Source organism: Crinia signifera, chromosome 1 (genome assembly GCF_055691185.1).
Source record: "Crinia signifera chromosome 1, ASM5569118v1, whole genome shotgun sequence".
In the NCBI taxonomy this organism is placed as follows: Eukaryota; Metazoa; Chordata; class Amphibia; order Anura; family Myobatrachidae; genus Crinia; species Crinia signifera.
In genome coordinates, this window is record NC_139217.1 from 84,579,691 (window position 1) to 84,602,937 (window position 23,247).

The 23,247-nt window shown below is 46.5% G+C and overlaps 1 protein-coding gene across 3 annotated transcripts; it reads right to left on the reverse strand.

Moving 5' to 3' along the window:
- On the reverse strand, window positions 1–21,132 carry CCDC110 (coiled-coil domain containing 110). Of its 3 annotated transcripts, XM_083169137.1 has the most exons (8): window positions 20,964–21,132; window positions 19,843–19,898; window positions 13,886–13,948; window positions 10,936–11,001; window positions 9,049–9,156; window positions 6,633–7,037; window positions 1,897–3,261; window positions 1–166 (listed from the first exon to the last, which is right to left on the reverse strand). In XM_083169137.1, exons 1-8 carry the CDS (start codon window positions 20,986–20,988, stop codon window positions 65–67), a joined length of 2,190 nt encoding a protein of 729 aa, XP_083025263.1. In that variant the 5' UTR covers window positions 20,989–21,132; the 3' UTR covers window positions 1–64. The 3 variants fall into 3 exon arrangements, with proteins under 3 accessions (XP_083025263.1, XP_083025272.1, XP_083025282.1); XM_083169146.1 differs by lacking the exon at window positions 13,886–13,948; XM_083169156.1 differs by lacking the exon at window positions 19,843–19,898 and having other exon boundaries at window positions 20,964–21,108.
- Window positions 21,133–23,247: the final 2,115 nt, after the last annotated feature.

Sequence of the window (23,247 nt, forward strand, 5' to 3'; positions counted from 1 at the left end):
TGAGGTGCGTGTAAATAGCATATTTATTTTTGGAGAAGCTTAAATCTTATAAAGAGAAGTACATTCATTGGTGTATAACAGCACTTTTCTTTTGTTTGTTGCTAATATTTCCAGTGTTCAGAGCTGTTTTTTCTGTTCCAACTTGCTTCATTTTGCTGGCTGAAATCTAAAAATATAAGGTAACAATACTTCAGAAATCAACAGCATTCCACCACATAAAATCTTAAATCTATACCAGTGTTAGTAACAATAAGCAGAGAGATATCCTATCTGTGTAGTAACACATTTCTTATTACTACCCCTCGTATGTAACATGTTTCTCCCTCACCTGAGAAGTAACACATTTCTTTTTTCTATCCCGCCCATGTAAAGTGTTTCTCCCTCACCACTTGTATGGGGCATTGGGGCCTATTTAGAGACGGGGCCTATTTAGAGACGTGTGCCAGTGAGCCATCATTCAGCAAGACTGCTCAGCATCAAGACCAGTGTGATTTCTGGTGAGAACACTGGCAATCTAACTAGATTTATACAGCATGCAGTATAAATCTAGGTGGGTGATAGCGACACCTGGGGCTGCATATTGCTATCGTTATGGCCGCTACACACGGAATGATGTAGGGTCATTTTCTAAGCGATCTAGTCAAATTAGGTCAGATCGCTTAGAAAATGAAACAAAGTCTTTACAGTGTAGGCCCATAACACATTTCTTATCACTATCCTTCCCATATAATATGTGGTCTTCAACTGGAGATTATCAGAAAGAATAGGTAAAAATTACGTGGGAGAGTGCGTACAAACTTGCTGGTATTAGATGTCTTGTGGGATCTACAATGGCTAATAATCTGAAAGCTCTAATGGAAAAGTGCCCATAAGAGACTCAGGGGCTTGATGGGCAGTTGCCCAGGGGCCCAAAGACTCTAGGGGCCCACGAATGATCCAGGGGTTAAGGCTTTTCTACGCTGCTGGCTGCCCCACCTCCGCCTGCCCAGTACAGGCAACTGAGCTACATACACAAAATCAGGAGAAGGTCTGTTCTGAATCTGTCCGCGTTTTCCGTCGGGGGTTGTCGGCTGTTGCCCTGTTCTGCTCACATGCTGTCCAGTCTGCAAGCAGTTCAGGGACGGACACAGAGGGATGCGGCTGCCGCTGAGCAGCTTTGGGCGCTGGGGCACCCTCCGGTCGGCCTGTCCCCGCTCGTCCTGCTTGTGACTAACACTAACGATGTAACGATGTTCGGGAGTGCACATCCTTAATAATATTGAGTGTACACACTAGACTCTTTTTTTTTTTTTTTTTTAAGATATCGCTCAGAAGGGCCCTGAGCAATATCTTAATTTCTTTTTTTAGTGTGTATGGGGCTTAACATTCTGTTTTTTTGTTTTTGTTTTATTTTAGATTTTTATTTTCCTGCTAAACATCCAGAACAAATGAGTCCTACAGCTGTTTGGACTTAGGGGTTTATTCTAGTTCATTCTTTCTGACAAAATCCTTCTTAGATGGACAAAACCATGTGCACTGCAGGGGGGCAGATGTAACATGTGCAGAGATAATTAGATTTGGGTGAGTTATTTTGTTTCTGTGCAGGGAAAATACTGACTGCATGATTTTACACTTCAATATAGATCTCACTTTGAAGAAAAACCCCACCCAAATCTAATTCTCTCTGCACAAGTTACATCTGCCCCACCCGCAGTGCACATGGTTTTGTCCATCTAAGAAGGATTTTGTCAGAAAGAGTGAATCAGAATAAGGCCCTTAATTTCCTTTATGTTATCAATGCTTTCATATAGCCTATTTTCATAATGTCCACTATTACTGACCTATCTTTCCGCTACAGACATGTAACATTTACTTTCCCAAGCTGTAGAAAGCGTTTCATCGTAACTATATCTTTACCTCTGCCTTTAACTGCTGGATTTCATAGCCATCTAGTTTTCTTCTCAACAGACAGTTTTCAATCAGTGCCGTTGTTAGCTTCGACTGTAGCTCTTGCTTCTCCTTAGTACACGACACTACCCTTTCCTTTGTAGACTCCAACACTTTAAAAAGATTTTCTCTCTCGATGGTAACTGATGCCAGTTCGTCTAGCTTTTTATTCAGATCTTTTTTTAAAACATCGATTTCTTTCCTCAAAAATTGTTTCTCAATGCTCAAAAAATTTCTCTCATCTTCAATAAGTTTCCTTTGGTTCAGAAGCTCTTCACATTTGGCAGCCATAAATTTCATTTCCTGGACACAGTCTTCTCCGTCCTGTTCTGCACTGGATAATTTTAGATGAAGGAACGCTCTGGATATCCTAAGTTCACTGATTTCTCTTCTGTAGTGGAAGTTTTCATCTAGTAAGAACTGTGTGTTCCTATGGAGTTGTTCTAACACCCTCGGGAAACCAAAGCTTTCATTCCTGAGTTGCTGGTCTCGGACTTCTAACTGATCTGATTTCATTAGGGAATTTCTTAGTTCTTGTACCTTCAATTTGCGTTCGCTGATAATTTCTTTAATCTTGGCAATATCTCCATCTTCCAAACTCTGCTTTTTTTCCTCAAGTTTTTCGATGTCATATTTTGCATCTTGTTCTAGGGTTGTCTCATTTCCAAGGCAGTCATCATATTCACACTCTCGATGGCTGGTGTCCCAACAAGGACCATACAGTGAGCATCTGCTAATCTCAGCCCGAGGTTTAATGAGCGATATGTCACTGTGAGATTGGAAAGACGAGTTTCTTGGATTACTCCATTGAATAGTATTAGTTGGTTTAGTCAGTGAATCTTTTGTATGGCTCTTTAGGTGACTGGCATTTGCAGATGCCCCTAGCAAACTTTCTCTTAGAGGTGAAGAAATATCTGTTATTCGTAAAGGTTTAAACTGTGTTTCTTCAGTAATGCTATCGCTTCTGTTCAACTGTCCAGACTTTATCAAATCCTCAAGCTCATCAACACTTTCAAAAGAAACAAAAGGGGATTTGGGCCATGAATTCAGGCAGCTGGTGTATTTCAGACTATTGTTAAGTTTTGCATTAGCCCTTCTAGCTGGATATTCTTTTGAATGGGGCTCAACTGAATAAATGGTACTGAGAGAATTTGACCCTGCCATTAAGGGAAACCCAAGTGTCTCAGAAGATGAATTACGGTATTTCTCAGCACACTCTGCATTTAACGAGCAATCGCCCAATTTCTCACTTTTCTTTGTATCACTGATCTTATCTGTGAAAGTGAGCGGCCTGAAACTCCTTTCCATACACTGAGGTTGGCTAATGTTATTATCCTGTAATGACATAAATAATATTCGGTAAGGTCTACAGTATAGTTAAAATGTATACTTAAGCCTCCCACACACAACTGCGACTTCTCCCCTGTAGCCTATCCCCCTTGATATATCGAATGCGATCCTTTTGCATGTTTTAAATCGCATGTTATCCCATTCCTCCCTGCCAGGAGGCTGTCCGAGTCAGAGGTCAGATGTGCAAGCAGGTCAGATCTCCGTCTCCGATGCAATGTGCACAGGCTTTGGATCGGATCAGATGTCGACACCTGCGATTTAGCCACTTTTTACCCAATTTCTTGGCCCGATCAGTCGAAATCAGGTGAAAAGTGGCTGAATCAGACAAGTGTATGGGCAACTTTAGATGCAATGCAATTTTCACTACACTATACTATAAGAAAAAACACTGGTATTAAAAGTGCATTATGAGACCAATAGAGCAATTTAAACACGATTGGTATAAGTAGGGGCAGACTAGATGGGCCAAGAGGTTATAATCTGCTGTCAAATTCTATGTTCCTACTGTATATTATAATTAAATGGATAATACCGCAATATGTGACTGGTACCCTTTAGTCACAGTCAACAGACAATAATCCCTAGAGACCACATCATTTGGAAGAGGGAACTTCCCTTTTTGAATTGTTGTTGCCCACATGTGCAGTGGCACCATAAAGGGGCTGTGGTGCATGGGTATTAATTACCCACTCATACTGTTCAAACCCTCCCATCTCTGCTCCTGGCTGAGGGTGTGCACTTTTCTATGATAAGACCATACCCCCTATATTACACAGGTCCACTCTCTGTGGCCCTACCCATGTGTGGACAGTAGTAGTGTCATTATAGAGGTCAAGGGGCACATGGTTTAACCATATATGGAAAAGTACATTTTCTATAATGCAGTGTACATTGTCTTATTCTCACAAGTGATCACCAGTCAATAAGTACAAAGCAGTCCCATCATTTGAAAAAGTGGACCCTTAAATATTGGAAGGTGGGTTAGGGGAGAACTTCCCCCATCCCTGGAGTCCATGATTTTCCAAAGTGCAAGGATTTTTTTTTACTTCTATGGTCCATCATTAGGCCTGATTCATTGTAAGTAAGTAGAATAAAAAAATCGGAAACAGCAACTGGGCCAAACCATGTGCATGTGGAGCAGATGTAACGTACAGAGAGATTTAGATTTGGCTGAAAATCTAAAATGCATTGTAAAAAGTTGTCTACCATTTATGAGCTACATGCAAAAGTAGCCAGTATTTACCCTGCACAGAAAAATATATAACCCACCCAAATCAATTCTCTCTGCATGTTAAATCTGCCTCACCTGCAGTGCAACATTGATTCGCCCAGTTGCTTAATTTACTTGCTTTACAAGCATGAATCAGGTCCATGTTTGAAGCGGGGAGCTCCACCCTTTTACTTTTCATCTGGCACTAGGCTGCGTACACACTAGTGGGTCGGGTGATAACGGGACGATTTGTCGTATTGGAACGTCAAATCGTCAACATCGCCACGCTTCGGGCTCGGTTGCTCGCTGCGCTCGCCACACTATATAAAATCAACTCCATGCCCACTTGGATAGTGGGGGTATGAACAGGGTGGGTATACAATAAAAAATGGGGTCTGGGGGGCATTTAACATTGGACCCAATGTTAAATCGGGTCTCAGGGACCATTTAACATTGGATCCTATGTAAAAATCGGGTCGATCGCATCGCATGCGATTTGGTTGCATGCGATGCGAGCGACCCGATTTTTCAGAAAAAAATCGGGTCCATCGCATCTGATTGTATGCCTTAAGTTAAGGCATACAATAAAAAATTTGGGCGCCCAGATATTACACAAGTACCGTGTGTTTTTCTGGGACAGGACAAACCTACCAGGGCAGGTTTATCCTGCTCCAAAAAAATACTCACCACAGAAGGTACACCGCTGCAGCCACTGCCTTCTGGGCCTGCTGCTTCTGGCAATGCCTGGTGTCGGCGGGGGGCAGTGGAAAGGGAGGCGCGTACAATCTCCGGGGAGGAAAGCACCGGGGTAGTGATCAGGGTCAGGCATGCCTGGGTGTTTGAGTGCTCGTGTGTTCAGGCACACAAACACATGAACGCCCGAGGGCTCCGGAGCAGCTGCAAACTTACGGAGCTGGGCAACGGGGCCTGGTGTCAGCAGGGGGCAGCCGCAGGGGTGCCCTGACGTATGATCGCTGGGGAGGTAAGAGCTAGGGGGGGGAGCATCGTGAGGGATGTGGGTACAGCAGTGATGCACAGGCATCACTGGCGCACACCGACCAATCAGTGGCATGCCCGAAAATATCTCGGGAGAGCCCGCTCCTGCAGTGCAAGTCAGCCTGATAAATATCTGGGCATACCAACGAAGAGGTTAATGAAGGACAGAATGAGATCATTCTGTCGTTCATTAATTTGTCAAGGGAAATTGTCCCGACCATTGGCATGATTGTTGGCCGTCCGGATGTATAACCAACCAGTTTTAATGAAAAGATCACTGTTGAGGCCGAGTGGTACTCATCCTACACAGTCTAAAGGTTTATGTTAAAAATGAGCCCCCCTCATTCTCTGCAGAAAAGGGATTAATCTCTTTTCTAGAACACTATTCTGTGTGGACCCAATGTTTTTCTGCCCCAAAGTGCAAGTTTGCCCCAATATATTTATATTATGCTATTGTTGACGAGTAGATTAGGATTCCTATATTATTTGACAAAGCTTCATCGCACCGTATAAAGCTCTATACACACCAGACAATATAATTTACGAGCGATATCATCAATGATTTCCCATTGAACTCCCAGCGATCCCTGCACCCCCTTCCCCACTGATTCAATTACCGGAATTTGCCGGTCTGTGGAGATGGGGAGGGGCTAAAGTGATGCAAGTAGAGGCTTTTTGCATCATTTAATTTAAGCCCCCCCCCCCTCCAGACGTGTTGCCTCTCCAGGCTTCTCCCGGAGATGCGACAATAAAATAATGCAAATATGCATTGGGTGCCCAGCGCTAAACATGTAGTCAATGAATTAATCAAGACTGAGCTGCATGTACAGACAAAAAGGGGGGGGGGAGAACACGGGATGGTTGGCGGGGGCTGTGCTATCAATGACCTGCAGGATTGGGCATTGTCAATTGCACTTACACACTAAGCGATATTACAAATGATATTGCTCAAAAGGGCAAAATTTAACGATATCTTTTGAAATATTGCTTGGTGTGTATGGGGCTAATTGTATGGTAATCCTTAATATGAAGCTGGGAATAGTTCTCCCTGTGTCTTCTCATAAATTGTATCTGTTATTTAATGAATCTTGCATATTGCACATTACATTATTACAATTTTATATGCCCCTGGAAAACTGTTTTCACTTACAGCTGGAGAAAGATCTATTTTCCTTAAAAGTGTAAACTTTTCTTCATGGTAACTTTTCTTTTCTTTCAAGTGAGGGGGAGGTAAATCCTCAGGCTCCTCCTCACTTTTAATAGAAACAAAACGATATTTGGGTTGAGAGTCACGATAGCTGGTGGACGTCAGTCTATTTTTGTTGTTCTGTACATCAGCAGTTGTAGATACACACGGTTCTGATGACTTGCATTGCTTTGATTGTTCCAGTAATGGGAATCCAGGCATTTCAGAGGCTGCAGTGTGATATGTCTCAGCATGCTCTTCCTTTGCTGGATCATCCCGCATTTCCGGACTTTTCTCTGGATCATTTATCTTATCTGTGACAGTGGGTGAGGTGTGCGTCCTGCCTATAACTTGGGTAGTGTTATTATCCTGTAATTACATATTCTGCATTAGGTGATGTAGAGTTAGCACTGTGACATTAAATAAGAATCACCTAAGAATCGTTGACATACCCTAGGTTGACATTGACAGAAGGTCGACCTAAGATTTAGGTCGACATGGACATGGTCGATTTGATTAAGGTCGACATGAGTTTTTCACCCTTTTTTTGGGTGTCCATGTTGACCTATGTTAACATGGACACCATATACAGATGGAGCGTGTCTCTTCTTTGCTCGGTGCCCGCCAGATCCCCTCCTCTGGTGAGCGCCGGCAATAGAGACTGGTACACATGTGTATCTCACATGTACACGTGTCCCAGTCTCTCGATGGTGGCGCTGCGGGTCCCTGCCCATCTCCACTTCAGGGAAATGGGCAGGGTTAGGGGGGACAGTGGGGCGGAGAGGGGCACCGGGGAGGAGGCGGTGATCCGGGACAAGGTCCGTTGCCACAGGGCGCGCGAGCGGCTTGTGCGCGTGCACCCCTGGCGGGAGCCAGCCGCTAGTGGGGGCTGGCGATAGAATCGCCAGCCCCTGCAAAGTTAAGGCCGGCTCCATCTGTAAGTGTACCCTGTCCCCTCGCCATGCTTTGGGCATTTTTTTTGCTCTCACTCAATGCCCACATGGATAGTAAAGTATGAAAAACCACCCTTACATTTAAAAAAAAACACTTTATGTTGACCATGCCCATGTCGACCTTAAGCTTGTGTTGACCTTCTGTCAATGTCAACCTAGGGTATGTCGACCATTCATAGATGCCGACCTAGTGACTGTCGACCATTAGTGGTCAGCCTAGCAACTATTGACCTAGACATTGTGGACCCAGGGGCTGGATGCCCATTAAATAATAGAATAAAATCACCACCACTAAAGTACACTATGTGATTTGGGCATGATTTCACCCGATTTGGACAAATCGCACATGTAGACATCCCACCCGACCCGATGTGCGGTCCTGTGCGCATCAGATCGGAGTCGGGAGGTCGGACGGCTGTACATGAGATTTGCTAAATCTTATGTGCAGCGTAGAGCCGGGCGGGGGATGCCGGCTACCAGAGAGCTGGGCAGAGGGAGCAGGGGGGTGGCACAGGGAACCGGGCAGGAGAAGATGCTGCCGGGCAACGGCGCAGCGCCAGTGGCGGGAGCACAGGTCTCAGCCAATCAGTGGCTGCCCATTCATTTGTAGGGTTTTTTTTTCTTTTCAAGTGCTCCCGCTGCTGGCGCTGCGCCGATACCAGGCTCCCAGCGCCGCCCCCCCATGCATCCGCCCCCCCCTGCTCCTGCTGGCGCGCTGCCCGACTCCCTGTGCTGCACCCCCTGCTCCCCTCACTCCGGCTCTCTGGTCGCGGCCCTCCCCCCACACTGCCATCCCCTGCTCCCTGGTCCCCTCCCCGGCGTTTGCCGCCTGCAGCTCCACGGGAGTTGCATGTGATAAATCACATGCGATTTATCACAGGCAAAACTTGGCACATGAAGTGCTTAATCACATGTGATCCCTCCCGGGAGCTGCCAGGACAATCAGGTCCGACTTGTCCTTAGTTAATGGTCGCGCTGCCGAGACACGGCCGGGCAGGCATATAGATTCATATGCATGTCCGGCTGTGTCTCGGCAGCAGGACCGTCCATTACCCCCAGGAAGGAATTTCATTTTTAACCCATTTGGGGTCATTTACTACTGTTCCATGACCACTGGTCTAAGTCACACCACGTTTTCCGATTGTGCTCATACGGAGTTGCAGGTGTTGCTGAAGTGTTTGCTGCACAGGTCCGTAATAGCTCACAGACAGACAGAAAATCTGCACCTGCCATAGGGTTGGTGCAGATTGTGATAATACGACCGGTGTTGGCATCTAAAGATGCACCAAGCTCAATTCACCATCTACAGGCCTTATCTTTCCACTTTTCATAGTCTGCATCTCTCTGCCTAGATCAAAGAGTTTTTGCTACATATACAAATGTCACTGAAATGTACATTATGCAACAACTGGAATAATGTGCTGTACCCTGTCGTATTTTGGTGTGCTGGTCACTTTTGCTCTGATAGGGCTATTCAGAGAATGTTCCATTATCTTGGAGGTTTCATTTAAAATATCATTAATTTCCGAATGCACCTGAAAAAAAAAACAGTCAATTTAACGCAGCTCTGTAATAAAGTATATTACATTTTCAATTAAAGACGTCCTAAAGCACTAATAAGTGGAGAAAAGACAATCATGTGTATATATATATATATATATATATATATATATATATATATATATATATATATATACTGTAGATTAGACACTGACAGCAAATAGATCAATGAGAATTTATTTCAGTACTTTGTACGTCCACCACGTGCGGCGATTATTGCAGACACCCTTCTTTGCCATTCCACCTTAAGTACGGTGATCAGCTGCGACACTGAAGAAGGTCAAGTCATCCTTGAATGCACCTGTCTCCCCGATTTGTCCCAGAGATCCTCAGTGGGGTTAAGTATTGGGCACTTAGCTGGCCGGTTCCTCCAGCTCAACGCCACCACAAGGTCACTCAGCCTTGAAACAGCCCCACAGCATATGCTACCACTTCTATGCTTTACTGCATCTACTGTATGCTCAGACTTTCTCCTGGCAATCGCCAAACCTAAACACGTCCATCTGATCGATCTGAAAAACCTGTCTGCTATAGGAGCACACCATTTCTCATGCATGGAGGTGTGAAATCGCTTTTGTCCCCATAATGTGTGTGTGTGTGTATGTATATATATATATATATAGAGAGAGAGCGTAAAAATCTAGACCCCCCATATTGCTCCTCAGAAAAACCTCCCTGTTAGTAGTTAAATTGCTAAGGATAGACAAGGAAAGATATGAGGGTGAGGGCGACTATGCATGCTAACTTACAGCACGCTAACTTACATACACACTGACTTGCAGCACGCTAACCCACCAATTGTCATCTACACCTGTCTTACTACACTGTGACCGGACCAGCTCCCACACTATCCCGGCAGCCGTTTTCCATATTGGGACTAAAAACAGCCAGTAAACCATCGGCAGGAGAGCGCAGTCTCTCTCCAAAAAAATCCCTGGACTGGCCCCATACATTTGGGACACTAAGGGAAGCATACTAGGAACGGACACTGGACAGGAAACCTTTTTGGACTGTGGGTGAATATATACCTTTATTACTGGAACTTGCTTGATACCAGCAGTACAGGTCGAGTATCCCGTATCCGAATATCCGTTATCCGAATTATTCCGAAATACGGACATTCCAGAAAGTGAAAAAATTTTTTTTTTTTGCTAAAAACTCACTGGGGACATATGTAACAGCATCACTGGGGACATAATATGTAACTGGCACTATATATGTACAAGAAAATGATTGCTTGGCCTTCAAATTCAATATCTGAGATAGTACACAAATTTTGTTTCATGTTTGAAACCTTGTTTTTTGAACAAATAAAATATGTTTGTGTGTATTTTATGTGGTAATAAAATATATTTGTGTGTATATTATGTGTTTATACAGCATAAATGCAAGATACTTCAAAATACATCATTGAAATATTAAAATATTCCGAAATACAGAATAATCCGTTATCCAAAATTCTCCTGGTCCCGAGCATTTTGGATACGGGATACTTAACCTGTACCTTTTTTTTAATTCATAGCAATCTATTATTGCTTTTTAAGCAACTAACCTCTTGGTTTTAATAAATTATATTGTCAATTTTTCACACGTGTTGCATGTTTTTAGGTGTAGCGCAGTTTAACCTTCCTTTTCTTCCCACTATAAAGTAATTTCTGAGCTAGTCTACAAGGGCAAGCATAGTCACTGCACCTTCATATGCATTTTGAAAGTGTTATTACAACACAGAGCTAAATTATGTCTTACAATCTTACCATATCAACTTCTTTGAATGTTTGCTGCTGACGTTCATTGAATGAATGCACATGTTCTTGAAATGCCTGCAAATAAATATGCACAAAAGTATCAAAAGCCACTGTCAGGAGATTGCAAACTCCTCTATAGTAAAGATTGTATAAATAAAAACAAAGATAGCGCATAAATTTGGACTTGCATCTAGGGAATAAATCCTAATATTTATGTTTTAAAATAAATGTATTGGCCGATATCCAATGAGCTGCAGTATTTTACCCCAGCTAATGGATTCACCTGGGACAATCCAATTAGCCCTGATACTCTGCATTTATCAGGGATTATGCTTCGGGCTCCTCAGGCAATAACACAGGGGATCGGGAATTTATCCTGAGTCCAATGTGTTATTGTTCAATAGTGCATCTTTGCCCATTAGAAATATTTAGATCCTTACTGAATAACACCCATAAGGCCTGATTCAACAGTGATCCTGTGTGGTGCGGCTCTGCGTATGTGCGTATTTGTGCATGTGCAGGGCTGCTGTATGAACGCCTTTGGCGACCGACTATCACAGTTGCCGAGGAATTTGTATGGGTAGGGGAGGGAGGGTGGCAGGCAGGGGATTTATGGGCGTCCCCATGAAAATGCCCCTGTTCATGCAGGCGGGCTGATGCCTGCCAGGGGCGGACGGCCGTTCGGTCACATGCAAAGGGATGTGTATGCGTACATCCCCTCACATGATACTGCGGGGATTCTGCGGCACGCACGTGTGTGTGTGGGGGGGAGTGGCATTCATCCGGGCGGTGGTAAGCTTTGCTTAAAGAAATATCTAAAAATAATAAAAACAATTTGTGAGACTAAGAAAGGTATTCAATGCTGTGGGCGAGCGGCGACAGCGAGCAGGGCTTCCTGCTCGCTGTCACCACTCACCCTGTCAGTATTCAATGCACCCCCGCCAATTCCTCCTCGCTCCATTTTTTGAGTTGGCGTATGCGGCTCCAGAAGCAGCGAGACTCGCGGCTAAATACAGCGAGTTTTCTGCAGTAGCCGCGGGTCTCGCTGTTTTTGGGAATTCTCGCCGTCCTGTGACGGCGAGGATTTCCCCAGAACGTTGAATAGGGCGAGCAGCCGGCGCGGGGGTTAAACAGCGAGGATTGCTGGTTTTCTGCAATCCTCGCTGTTTAACCCCCTTGCCGGCCGCATTGAATACCTGCCTAAGGGTTAAATTTATCAAAGCTTCTAAAAATTTAAAAAAATGTTGACCATAGAAACCAATCAGATTCCATTATGTCGCTATTGCATCCCCCCCAGTTTCCACTGGTAAGTACAAGGCTTTACACACCAGCTCACCTACTCTGGTGGCACAATAGCAGGGGGTCAACTAGCTCTAGACCAGTTAGAATGGGGCTGGAATTCCTAGGGAAATTTGACCTGCAAAAAAATAAAAAAGTGCCCCCCACCCCAACTCCAGGAAGAACCAGGACAGTGCTGATAGCAGCGCACTAACAGGGTTATTGTAGTTGGTTCGATCCCCTGTGCGTTCGCACAGGGGACCTATGTTTTGCGCATGTGCAGATGCAAGGTGCAAGTGGGCAGTTGATTTTATATAGCGTGGCAAACCCGAAGCGTGGCGAGCAGACGCGGAATACATTTTAAGTAATCCGCGTCCGCTCGCCACGCTTCGGGCTCGGTGGCACACTGCGCTCGTCACGCTATATAAAATCAACTCCATGCCCACTTGGATAGTGGGGGTATGAACATGGTGGGTATACAATAAAAAATCGGGTCTCAGGGACCATTTAACATTGAATCCAATGTAAAAATCGCGTTGATCGCATCTCATACGATTTGGTTGCATGCGATGCAATCGACCCGATTTTTCTGACCCGATCAAAAAAATCGGGCGCCCAGATAATACATAAGTACCCAATTGCACATTCATATACATTAGAAAGTTCGGTACTTGTTTCCTAGCACGGCGCCCGTCGGGTCCCATCGCATACCATAACTTAAGGTATGTGATGGGACCCGATCAGACCCGACCGACCAGATTTTTAACCTTCAAAGACGTTTCCCTCACAATTAAAAAAAATAATGGCATGCAATGCGATGCGACCGACCCGATTTTGGGTAATTGGACCCAATGTTAAATTGTACCTGATACCCGATTTTACATTGGATCCAATGTTAAATGCCCCCCAGACTCGATTTTTTATTGTATACCCACCCTAGTGGTTAATTATATGTCAAATGCCCCCCCATTGTTAACGCCATGCCACGATGAACGCCAACCCGAATTGTGGCGAGCGCAGCGAGCTGGCGAGGGGCGGCGGTACGCGTCCTCCGACCTTTTCATACCCCCACTATCCACGTCGGCGTGGAGTTAATTTTATATAGTGTGGCGAGCGCAGTGAGCCACCAAGCCTATAGCGTGGCGAGCGCAGCGAGCCCCGCAAGGGGACACGTAATACCTGTGAACTAATGCGCGTCCCCTCGTGTGGCTCGCTGCGTCTGCTGCGCTTCGGGCTCGGTGGCTCGCTGCGCTCGCCACACTATATAAAATAAACTCCACGCCGATGTGGATAGTGGGGATATGAAAAGGTCGGAGGATGCGTACCGCCGCCCCTCGCAGGCTCGCTACGCTCGCCACGCTTCGGGTTGGCGTTCATCGTGGGGTGGCGTTAACAATGGGGGGTTATTTGACATATAATTAACCATTAGAGTGGGTATACAATTAGAAATGGGGTCTGGGGGGCATTTAACATTGGTCCAATGTAAAATCGGGTCTCAGGGACCATTTAACATTGGATCCAATGAAAAAATTGGGTCAGTCGTGTCGCATCGCATGCGATTTGGTCGCATGCGATGCAACCGATTTTTCAGACCCGATGTCATACAATTAAAATCGTGGGCGCCGTGCTAGGAAACAAGTACCGAAAGTTCTATAATAAGAAAAACACATAGCTGTCTTACCATCTTAGCCTCTTTAAATGTTTGTTCAAGTTCGTTGAATGAATGCAGATACTGCTGAAAAGCCTGCACACAAATATATGCATGAAACTGGTTCAGATATTATAGCCAGTAAAACACACACACGCGCGCACGCGCGCTCACACACACACGCGCACGCGCGCTCACACACACACACTCCTGTGGCAACTTCTCCTGTGGCAACGCTGGCTTCTATTAATGTCACCATAGCAAACTGTGTTAGACATAGGTACACATCTAAACGGGTTGGGATCATTTGGCCTACAGCATGATGGTCGACAGTCATTAGATCGACACCATTAGGTCGACATGGGAAAATGTTGACATTGTTCTAGGTCGAAGGTCATTAGTTCGACAGTGTCTTGATCGACAGTCAAAAGGTCGACATGGGTTTCGCACTGTTTTTTGACCCGAATGTCAACACAGTCGACATGGACACAGTTTAAAGTGCACCGCATCCCATTGCAACGCTCTATGTGCTTGCAATGCTTCGGGCACGGTTTTATTACATATTTGACATATTTTATTCTCCCACCACACCCTAGTGGTCGGCACATGTTGGCTTAAAAAACAGTGAAGACCCCATGTCGACCTTTTGACTGTCAACCTAGACACTTGTGAACTAATGACCTTTCGACCTAAAACCATGTCCATAGGGCATATGGGTGGCACCTGCTTGGGGCGGCAAACAGTGGGGTGATGTTTTTTTATTTTAAAAGTATTTTTGCGGGTTTGACTTCTGCTGAAGACCAGGTAGAGATACAGGGGGGTCTAGATCTGCCCCTATTGGCTAGCGTAGAAGAGATCCCGGAGCCGCCGATGTCTCCTGAGAGACCAGCTAAGATGGCAACGGCTGCAGCTTCCAGGCGGCTGACGGCAGAGAGAGACCCATCGGCTGGTGGAGGAGGGATCTTAAGACCCGCCGACAAGATAAACCAAGATAAGCGAAGATGTCGGCGGGCTGCGTGTGTAGCTTCCAGGCTGCCCGCAACACTGAAGAAGCTGGGAGATGCTGACAGAGTAGGAGACCTGAGGACGGGTGGCTGCACTGAACACCCCTGTGGCTGAAGACAGCGGTGGACGTCATGGAGAGGTGCCGCTAAAGATGCCGGGATCCGCTAGAGGATGGGAGCAGTCCACAGAACTAGGTAAGCCCCCGGCTTTGTTGGGTTGACAGTGCAGTGTGTGGGATGCTAGGCACTGCTGCTAGTGTGCACAGTGAGTAACCCGGGATTGGCAGCCTGGAGTTACCTGTGCAGTTAAAGTTATGCTGCTTTGGACAGAGCCCTCTCTTATTCTCTAACCCCCCATCCCCTACCCCACCTCTCACTCCCTCTTTTGCTCCCTCCCTTTCTCTCTATCTCCCTTCCTATAATAGATGCAGGGGGGGGGGGGGGGGGGTGTGTGCAAATAATGTGGTGCCTATGGGCGGTCTGTCACTTAAATCTGGCCCTGCCTATAACCAGGCAAAGAAACTCGGCGCTACAGCGGCAGTACAGACTGCACGCTGCTGAGATGGTGCAGCAACTAGTCAACTCTACTGAAGAAGCGGGTGGACTTGGAGGTGGGGCCGGGGCATCACACAGTGAAGCGTGTTATACACAAGGTCCTTGTACACAATAGTACTGTAACACACACAGCCTGGCATGCATATAGAATCTATATAAAGATTCTATATGCAGTGAAATGAAATTCCTGGGGGAAATATTAAGCAATCGGGGACTATTTACACTAGAGAAGAGACGTTTAAGGGGGGACATGCTCAACATGTACAAATATATCAGGGGCCAATATAAGGAACTGTCAAACACCCTTTTTTCTGCTATACAGGAATCTAGGACGAGAGGGCACGAGTTTAGATTAGAAGAAAAAAGATTTTGTTCATCTAGAAGAAAAAATTTCTTTACAGTCAGAGCAGTCAAACTTTGGAACTCTCTTCCTGGAGAAGTGGTGTCGGCTGACACTATAAATACGTTTAAAATAAGGTTGGATAAACATTTATTGGTTAAAAACATCGATGGGTACGAATAAGAAATATAGGGCGAAATGTAATAGGGTGTGATTTTTTAGACATGTGCGATTTTTGGTCAAAAACGGCCGAAATCGCACATTTTCCGAAAATCGCACATTTAATAGGTTGAAAATCGCGGTAAAAAAATCGCACTTTTTACCGCGAAATCGCACTTTTAGAAGTGCGATTTTTAGTCACATTTCAATTCGCATCCAGATGTTTTCCCATTATAAAGTATACAACTCGCAAATGTAATAGGGTGCGATTTTTGGTCAATGTTACCAAAAATCGCAAAAAAAATAGACCAGGTTCTGACAGGCGAATTTGACAGAACCATGCACAGATCATTGAGATCTGTGCATGGTTCTGTAAATAAAAATGTGTAAAAGTGTTTTTATAAAAAAAAAAACGGCGTGGGGTCCCCCCTCCTAAGCATAACCAGCCCCGGGCTCATTGAGCCAGACCTGGTTCCAAAAATACGGGGGGACAAAAAGCATAGGGGTCCCCCGTATTTCTGAAACCAGCCCCGGACTCTTGGACCGGTCCTGGTTCCAAAAATACGGGGGACAAAAAATCTGGGGGTCCCCCGTATTTTGAAACCAGCACCGGGCTCCAACAGCCCGCGGTGTCATGCCACAGCCGGGGGACACTTTTTATACAAGGTCCCCCGGCCAAAACATGAGCACCGTGGCTGGTCAGCCTTGGACGGGGTACCTGGAGGAGTGGGGACCCCCCCAATAAAGGGGTCCCCCCCCCCCAGGCTTCACCCGTCCAGGGCTGAAGCCCGGGGCTGTCACCGGCGTCCGTGGCCAGTGGACGCCGGCCTGATAGGGTTAAATCCATCATACATATCATTACATTGCTTTTTACCGGCGAACTACAAGTGCCAGCAGACCTCCCCCGCATGCTGGGACTTGGAGAACCACAAGTCCCAGCATGCAGGGCATTAATGGGCCCGCTGGGACTTGTAGTCCACCTGTAAAAAGAATGTTTATAAAAAACACACACACAGAGAAGTACAAGTTTATTACACACACACACCTCAATTTTACACCAGCGTTACTTACCATTCCTGGATCCAGCGCTGGTCTGGCTGCTTCACAGCCGGCTCCCCCCGCACTGACAGGCAGCGGGGAGAACCGCTTTCTCCGTTGCCTGTCACCGGCTTTCTCCGTAGCTTCTGTAGCTCTGTCCCAGTGCTACAGAGGCTGAGAGCGTGATTGGCTGAGCTACAGTATGCGTCTCCATGGAGACGCATAGCTCAGTCCTGATTGGCTGAGCTATGCGTCTCCATGGAGACGCATACTGTAGCTCAGCCAATCACGCTCTCAGCCTCTGTAGCACTGGGACAGAGCTACAGAAGCTACGGAGAAAGCCGGTGACAGGCAACGGAGAAAGCGGTTCTCCCCGCTGCCTGTCAGTGCGGGGGGAGCCGGCTGTGAAGCAGCCAGACCAGCGCTGGATCCAGGAATGGTAAGTAACGCTGGTGTAAAATTGAGGTGTGTGTGTGTAATAAACTTGTACTTCTCTGTGTGTGTGTTTTTTATAAACATTCTTTTTACAGGTGGACTACAAGTCCCAGCGGGCCCATTAATGCCCTGCATGCTGGGACTTGTGGTTCTCCAAGTCCCAGCATGCGGGGGAGGTCTGCTGGCACTTGTAGTTCGCCGGTAAAAAGCAATGTAATGATATGTATGATGGATTTAACCCTATCAGGCCGGCGTCCACTGGCCACGGACGCCGGTGACAGCCCCGGGCTTCAGCCCTGGACGGGTGAAGCCTGGGGGGGGGGGACCCCTTTATTGGGGGGGTCCCCACTCCTCCAGGTACCCCGTCCAAGGCTGACCAGCCACGGTGCTCATGTTTTGGCCGGGGGACCTTGTATAAAAAGTGTCCCCCGGCTGTGGCATGACACCGCGGGCTGTTGGAGCCCGGTGCTGGTTTCAAAATACGGGGGACCCCCAGATTTTTTGTCCCCCGTATTTTTGGAACCAGGACCGGTCCAAGAGTCCGGGGCTGGTTTCAGAAATACGGGGGACCCCTATGCTTTTTGTTCCCCCGTATTTTTGGAACCAGGTCCGGCTCAATGAGCCCGGGGCTGGTTATGCTTAGGAGGGGGGACCCCACGCCGTTTTTTTTTTAACTTTTTTTTTTTTGCACAAAAGCGCATTTATAAAAATGCGCACATTTTCATGACTGAAAATGCGCACATTTTCATGACTAAAAATCGCGGCAAATCGCGGCAAATCGCATTTTTTTGCCGCTAATTCGCATCTCATTACATATGCGAATTCGCGGCAAAAAATGCGATTTTTAAAGGTGCGATTTGGTGCGATTTTTTTTTAGTCTAAAAAAACGCACCCTATTACATTTCGCCCATAATATGTCTTTAAAATATCAGAACATAATATACAGCAGGGGATAATGTATTGTAACAACCAATGGCGTAAAAAAAACTTTTGCTCCCCCCGCTGGGACAATTTCACCACCGCCCCCCGTTAAAAGAAAAGTCCCCCCCCCCGGGAGCTGGCAGGGGGGTCCGTGCGGCACGGGGGTACCTGTGGTCAGGAAGAGCCTGGAGGTCCCTGTGGCTCTGAGTATGATGTTGCCGGGTTCCCTGCAATGAAGTGGAAATAACGCGCTATCTCCGGCGGCGCGGGAAGCGCTTCTAACTTTGAAAACACTGGCCGCACACTGATTGGCTGAGATTCAGCCAATCAGCATGCGCCCAGTGTTTTCAAAGTCAAAAGCGCTTCCCACACCGCCGCAGATAGCGCGTTATTTCCACTTCATTGCAGGGACCTCCAGGCTCTCCCTGACCACAGGTACCCCCGCGCCGCACGGACCCCCCTGCCAGCTCCCCGCTGCACCCACAAGCAGTGGGGAGCTGGCGGAGAAACAATAGCGCCCGCAGACCCCGGCGCCTCCCTGCCACCGCTGGGGCTGCGGCCCCATAGTTACGCCACTGATAACAACCTAGGTTGAACTAGATGGACGCAAGTCTTTATTCAGCCTCACCTACTATGTAACTATGTAATGGACGGTCGCGCTGCCGAGACACATCTGGGCATGCATACAGATTTATATGCAAGCCCTGCTGCTTCTCTGCTGGGCATGCAGTTACCCCCAGGAATTTAATTTTCACCCCATTTCGACCCTGCAGCTGTCAAAGTTGATAGGTGCAGGAGGGGGAATGGCGCTGGTGACCATTCATACATTTGCACAGCATATCGGCCCTGCTACCTTTTAGATAGCAGCGCCGATATGGACAGCGGCGCATAACACCTAATGTGCGCTAATACCACTTCTCCCCCATACCGACACTTTATACATCTGCCCCATAGATAGCTGCAACTTCATATAATATAGCAGCCAGACTAATCATCTATTTTAATTTTGCGCTAGGGCAGAGATTGTGCATGAGACAGATAGGCGAATATGCATCTGTATTTAGGTCTAACTTGGTTGCATTATATGAACACAACCTTTCTGTAAAATAGGCTGCGCCCCTCCTTTGCCTGTCTAAGCATACTGCAAGTAGTCATAGGTGGGAAAGGTGACAATATCCAAATCTCTATTTAAACACCTACTAATGGCTTCTGAGGACATTTAAAGAACGCTGGAGCTGATTTTCTTCTTGGCCAGAGGTATTAGCCATCTATACAGGTGTCAGTAACTGACGGAATGATTTATACTTTGGAAGTCTAAGGATGAATACACACTGTGATTTTTGTGTGATATTATAATCCTATAATTTTAATAAAGTGTGAAAAGCACTAATTACAGTACAATTCAGAAATGTGAATGGAGATTAAGCATAAACTGACATTTGTGTCAAAATGAAATGCATGTTACAGTTATATGGAGTGGCAATGAAGGCATAGTTCAGTGTTGTTTGTTCCTTTAGTGGAAGAAAATACTTTTGTACCTCTAAAGCGACATATGAACCATTGCTAAGCTCTTTCTTAATGTCCAAAACATTTCCTGAAAGCAGAAAAGACAGCAGTTAATATATCAGTAACCTTACATGGTTATGATAACCGGACATGGTGTCATTTGATTTCAATCAAGATGGTCTATGGTGATGGCAGAAAGCAGTGCAAAATAGGTTTTGACATTTTCATAAATTGAAAGGAGATGAGAAAAGCTCCCTCTGGTGAAAACAAAGGAGAAAGAGCTTTTCTCACCTTCATAAACAGGCCCCTCACTCTTTTATATAGGGTCCCTGTCATTGCAGTGGATCAGGCAATTGGCATTGCAGAGGATCAGGTAACTGGCATCGCAGTGGATCTGGTAACTGTCATTGCAGTGGATTAGGCAACTGCCACTGCAGTGGTTCAAGTAACTTCCAATGCAGTGGATTAGGTACAGTAACTGGTGTTAGATGTTCCACAGCTGCATACCTCCCAACTGCATACCTCCCAATTACAGTAGGAGAGACCCACTAATTTCAGACGGTCCCTGCGGGTTGTACTGCAGTGTCCTGAGTCCGAGGGGGTGGGGCCCAATAGTGGGGATCTGGAGATCACCATTGCTATTGGTCAGTGATCACTGAAGAGATTCCTTATGCATGCAGTGCAGGAAGGGGCCCGTCTGTCCAGCTGCTCTGGGAGTGCTGAGCATGCCCCAGAGTGAGGAGAATGGGGGTTGATGTACGAGGCCACGCCCTGCTGTAAGAAGCCATGCCCATCCATTTGGTAGCCCCGCCCCTTCTTGGGCAGGATGCAGCCACCACCTGCAGTAAGTACATAGACATAGCACCATGGACAGCTGCTAATGGTAGACCGGCCCTGAGTATAGTAATACAACTACTGATATTTGCACATACATAAGAGGCTGCAGCTGCCCCTGCAATGGGGCATTTATGATAGTAAATAACAATATTGAGTTCTAATATCGGATATATTACAGCCCCCCCCGGTATGGTGATAGCAGGTAACGGTATACCAGGGGCAGGCAGCAGGTGGCGCTGTAGGCTACTAGTGGGTGCGCTCTGTGGCTATATAAAGGGAAAAGTCACTGTGACACGAACTGTACTACTTGGCTTGCCTGAGTGCAGCGGTGCCTCCCCCATGTTCAGCCCGGGGTGCGGACATCGGTACCGACGCTTCTCCTCCCGCTTGGCCGACGGTTTCTGAACAGCCGTTTTAGTCAGGCGGAACTCCTCCGGTGCCTCAGTGGATCACGTGACGGCCCGCGGGCGGCCGCTCTGCGGGGGAAGAACGGCGTGAGCTGGTGAGTATGACAGAATCAGCGCGTGCAGGGAGGGCCCCGGGTAAGGAAATGCGGAGACTGAAGTTTCAGGGGAAACGTGTGTGTGTGTGTGTGTGTGTGTGTCTGGCATTTTCAACATCTCTAGTATGGGCAGCTCCTGGTGCGGGTGATGCCAGAGACATGGGATTACTACCAGTGCCCATGTGTTCCTGGGGTAGGTGGTCACACGTATGAGTCCTTGAGTATATTAAAAAGCCGTGTGGTAATGCTGTAAAACAGGGCATGGAGGACAGCCAGAGAGAAACACATCTGCGGTGATTCTATTTACAGGGACTGACAATCCCTTAAACCAGCTGCAGTTAGCAGCGCACCTTATTACCACATATATGATGTCTAGAATGATGCCTACTACATGCTTCTGATGTGATAATGCAAGTCAGTATATAAAATGTAAAACACATTTTACACTGAATGTGAAACGATCAAAAGATTGGGTACTTGTGTATTAGCACAGCGCCCACAATGTGCCTCGTAGGGCATCTAATCGCATTGCATCGCATGCCATATAGTGGCATACGATGTATGCGATGCGATGGTATACGATTTTTTATTGTACAAGCACCCTGATGGGTCCTTACAATGTGAAATGCCCCCCCATTGTCAACGCCACCCCCAGTATCAACGCGAACCCGAAGCGTGGCAAGCACAGCGAGTCCGCAAGGGGCGGCGGTATGCGTCCTCCGACTTTTTCATACCCCCACTATACACGTCGGCGTGGAGTTGATTTTAGATAGAGTGGTGAGCGCAGCGAGCCACCGAGCCCGAAGCGTGGCAAGCGCACGCGCATTACTTTACATGTCTTCCGCGTCCGCTCGCCACGCTTCGGGCTCAGTGGAAGCTGCGCTCACCACACTACCTAAAATCAACTCCACGCCGACGTAGATAGTGGGGGGATGAAAAGGTCAGAGGACGCGTACCGCCGCCCCTCGGGAGCTCGTTGCGCTCGCCACGCTTCAGGTTGGCGTTGATAGTGGGAGTGGCGTTGACAATGGGGGGGCATTTAACATTCTGGGGGCATTTATCATTGTATGCACCCATCAGGTGCATCGCATGGCATTTGCTGGCATGCAATGCGATATTTAATTGTACATTCGGGCTTTTTCACCCGGAAATCGCATCACATTGCATACCATCGCATACCCTATTTAGTGGTATGCGATGGGCGCCGTGATAATACACAAGTACCGAATATTCTATTATTGCGCAGTCAGGAGCCATTCCCAAGATACCTTTCATTATCTAATACCCCTTTTCCACTAGCAACCTGGGTCTGACCCCGTAATTTCAATTTGACACATTTCCAATACAGTGCTACCTGGTAAATTGCTGGATCAGCCCCAAGTACAGCCTGTTTTTTCCTATAGATTACATAAGAAAAGGCTTTTTTTTTATAAAACAGGGCCACCAGACCATTACCCAAAAGGGCCACCATTAAACAAAACATTTTCTGATTAAAGAATAGACCAGAAATATTTATTTGAAAAAGTTTTGCCTTTATTTTAGTCCCAAATATTCAATATGAAACCTTTTCAAAAGTGTCTTCACACACGACACGTAAAACTATTGTGGAAACTGTTGTTTGCAGTATACAGTACCTGAGCCATTGGTGCACCTAGATATGTACATAATGCACATAAACATACCCCAGAAGCTCCAATCATCTCTGTTTTTCAAATATACCGGATTCGGAGCGTGGGTAGATGCGCGTCCCCGCGGAGATTACCGGGTTATTTCTGCACCTTTTTCATGCACATCAGTTCTCTGTATCTTTGGACAGCTGTAGAGGTGACTGGAACGGCGAGTCTTCAGAGTACATGGGTAGTGAACAATAAGTTACCCACGTCAGAGGTCTCTGGAGCGCGTTCTATAGCTCTGAATACAGCACAACATTTTTATCACGGATTATTTTAATGGTGCCTTAGTGCAGGGCTAGCCAACTCCAGTCCTCGAGAGCTACCAACAGTTAACGTTTCCATGTCTCCTCACAAGAGAAGTATTTAGCTCCACCTGTGGATCTTTTAAAATGTGTCAGTCAGTAACGAGTGCACCTGTGTATCTG